This window comes from Cricetulus griseus, chromosome 7 (genome assembly GCF_003668045.3).
Source record: "Cricetulus griseus strain 17A/GY chromosome 7, alternate assembly CriGri-PICRH-1.0, whole genome shotgun sequence".
In the NCBI taxonomy this organism is placed as follows: domain Eukaryota; kingdom Metazoa; phylum Chordata; class Mammalia; order Rodentia; family Cricetidae; genus Cricetulus; species Cricetulus griseus.
In genome coordinates, this window is record NC_048600.1 from 87,416,436 (window position 1) to 87,419,697 (window position 3,262).

The 3,262-nt window shown below is 39.6% G+C and overlaps 1 protein-coding gene across 1 annotated transcript; it reads right to left on the minus strand.

The window, feature by feature from the left end:
• Positions 1-379: 379 nt before the first annotated feature.
• On the minus strand, positions 380-1,324 carry LOC100761913 (olfactory receptor 1468). Its single transcript, XM_027426156.1, has one exon. It carries the CDS (start codon positions 1,322-1,324, stop codon positions 380-382), a length of 945 nt encoding a protein of 314 aa, XP_027281957.1.
• Positions 1,325-3,262: the final 1,938 nt, after the last annotated feature.

The following is a 3,262-nucleotide window of genomic DNA, read 5'->3' on the forward strand; positions in this document are numbered from 1 at the left end:
ATAAGTACCAACTATGTTTGTTTTAGGTTATGAAATGGAAAATAAGTGTTTTTCATTTCAACTTCACACTTAGACATCTCATCTTTACATGCTGGGCAATTGCTTTCATGAATGGAAGCCAGGTTTTTCTACTTTGAGATAAGACAATTCTATTACTAGTGGGTGAGAAGTTTTAAATATTACACACTTTATTTTGTGATAATTTTTTGTTAGAAATGAGATTGATTGCTTGATTTTAATGATAAATGTGTATATTATACTGGAAACATAGTACTTTTAACAGAATCTTGAGTGCCAATGATGAAATTTGGAATAAAATACCCATTTTAGTGCAGTTTATACATTGTGTGCAATTTTCTGAAATTATCAATTGCAGCTATCAAAGACAGAAGGGAATTTTCTTCTTACAAAGTAATCTGGCCAGGGCTCCCTTCATGTCTCTGTTCCTCAGGCTGTAGATGAAGGGGTTCAGCATGGGAGTCACCACTGTGTACATCATGGCCATGACAGTCTCCTTCACAGTGGAATTATTAGCTGATGGACATAAGTAGAGACCAATAATTGTTCCATAGAACAGTGACACCACAGACAGATGGGATCCACAAGTGGAAAAGACCTTGTGGATGCCTCGAACAGAAGAAACTTTAAGAATGGAGGAGACAATTTGTGCATAAGACACAATAATGAGAAGGAATGGGATGACAATAACAAGTCCTCCCATGATAAATATCACCAACTCATTAACATGGGTGTCAGAGCAGGACAGCTTCAGCAGAGGAGATATGTCACAGAAAAAATGGGGGATCACATTGTCCTCACAGAAAGATAATCTGGCCAAGAGCAGGGTGTGCAGCATGGCATGGAATGTGGTCAGCACCCAGGACAGCACCAACAGACTCACACAGAGCTTGGGGCTCATGATGCTGGTGTAATGAAGGGGGAAGCAGATGGCCACATAGCGGTCATAGGCCATGACCACAAGGAGGAAGCTCTCAAGGTCTGCAAAATACAGGTAAAAGTACAGTTGTGCCAGGCAACCTGCATAGGAGATGGATGGAATTAGGCTGTGCATGTTCTGTAGCAATTTTGGCATTGTGACAGAAGAAAAGCAGAGGTCAGAGAAGGACAAGTTGCTGAGAAACAAGTACATGGGTGTGTGGAGATGGGAGTCCAGTAGGATGAGGATGATGATGATGAGGTTCCCCAGGACAGTGGTGAGGTACATGGTCAGGAACAGGGCATAGAACAGGTGCTGGTGCTCTGGGGGGATGGGCAGGCCCAGGAGGAGGAACTGGGAGATAACAGTTTGGTTTCCTTCTGTCATATTTTTCCTCCTGGACCTTTAAGGGAAAATGACATAGATTTTTAATAATAAATCAAACATAATCAGATTACTGTGCTATTATTTGATAATTTATTTTTAAAACAATTAGTGTAATAACCATAATTATAAACGTATACTTAATCAATGATGATGTTATTCACAAGCCTCCTTGTGTGTTTCAGTATTCTTTCATTTGTTAAACACATTCATCTGTTAGCTTCCACGATACAAAACTTGTTAGTTTTTTATCTTACCTGTATGAATATCCATCATAGGCAACTATTATTGGCTGTCTTCTCTTAGTATCTCATACACATTGGCCGTCCTCAGGATTCTGAAACTTTATTTTTTAATAATTCCATGTATGTATGTATGTTTGTATGTATGAATGCATGCATGCACGCATGTATATATGTATGCATTTGTCTATGCCAGGAACTTAAATTGGCATCTGACACTCAGCTGTGAAATCTCTGTCTACTTTAGAATCCTACCCTGCTGCTTAGTAGTCACAGTTTCTTGGAGATGTCACAGGCATATCAAAAGCAGCAGAACCAAAAGAACCCCATGATCCCAGTTTGCTGTTTCCCAATTTGCCCCTGTTCTCTTCTTGGTTCTGTAAAGGGGACACGGTGGACTCATTTCTATAAAGGTGGTACTGAAGAAGTGATATATCCAGTGCCTACAACATGTGGATCAAATAAGAAATGTGCCGATTTTATTTCTTTTCCTAGAACAACCAATCTAGCAGATCCTGTAGCTCCTCTTCATCCTTCTTCATCTGGTCATCAATTCAACATGACACTCCAAGGCCAGGCTTGCAACTAGATGTTGCCAAGAATGTGTTTACAAGATTACCAATGTTTTAGTCTTTGGACCTTGGGCATATATGTGATGAACATCAGGCAATCAGTTAAAGGACTCAACACCCTTAACACTTCTCTTGTTGGAGCCAACTTTCAATAATATCCAAAGCACTCATCATGTTCACAAATGATGCCATATTACCTGAGCTGTGAAACACCTGTGTGCTGCTATTCTCACATATTCTTGCTTCCAGCATTTTATACTTAGTGTTTTACTTGCCTATGTTTTCCTCCTCTCTGTAACCTCTTCACATATGTTATCCGCATTTATATTTCATAGGTATTATATTCCACATGCTAATCAAAAATTTCCCCACCAGATTGAGATCCGTTACCATGTTCTCACAGCATCCTATGTTACTATCACATAGCTCAATGTTCCTGGTCACTGATTCATGTAGGCTGCCCCCCACCACACTGTGCACTACATGCCGGAGAGGCCATGCCCTCCTCCATTTTGCAGCAGGGCTAGCCCATGGCATGGTATTTATGAGTGACCAGTGTTCACAAAACGTTTGTTGCTTGTGTTTCAGTCTGCGGCAGACATTTAAATGTTAAAAGCTACGGGCCCATACTGAATATCCACACTAAATTTTGTGGTGGCACCTTTTTTTAGCCCCCATATTCTGTAGGCAAAGGCAGACAGAACTTTTTGAGTTTGAGGCCTGTCTGGTCAACATAGAGTCCCAGGTCAGCCAGGACAACACAGTGAGACCCTGTCTCAAAAAATACTTTCCATATTAATAATCATTAGTCTTGACTCAATCATTTAGCACTAATTTTGTCACTTGGCAATGAGACTATGCTTTTTGTATTTATAAAAATTATAGGGTTAGATACAATGTGCTACTCTGTTCAGTAATGATGATGACTCAAAATAAAATTCTTCTGTTTCATCTACAAGAATTCATGTCATGAATAACTTATTTGTGAGTTTGATTAGGCCCTGGCACTGATTTTAGTGAAATTCAAATTCTAATGTTGCTAAGAATGCAGTTTTCAGTGTTGTTAGCATTTAGAGCTGCAGACTCCAAGTAAATTATCCACTTTGATGTGATGAGCCTGGTGAAAG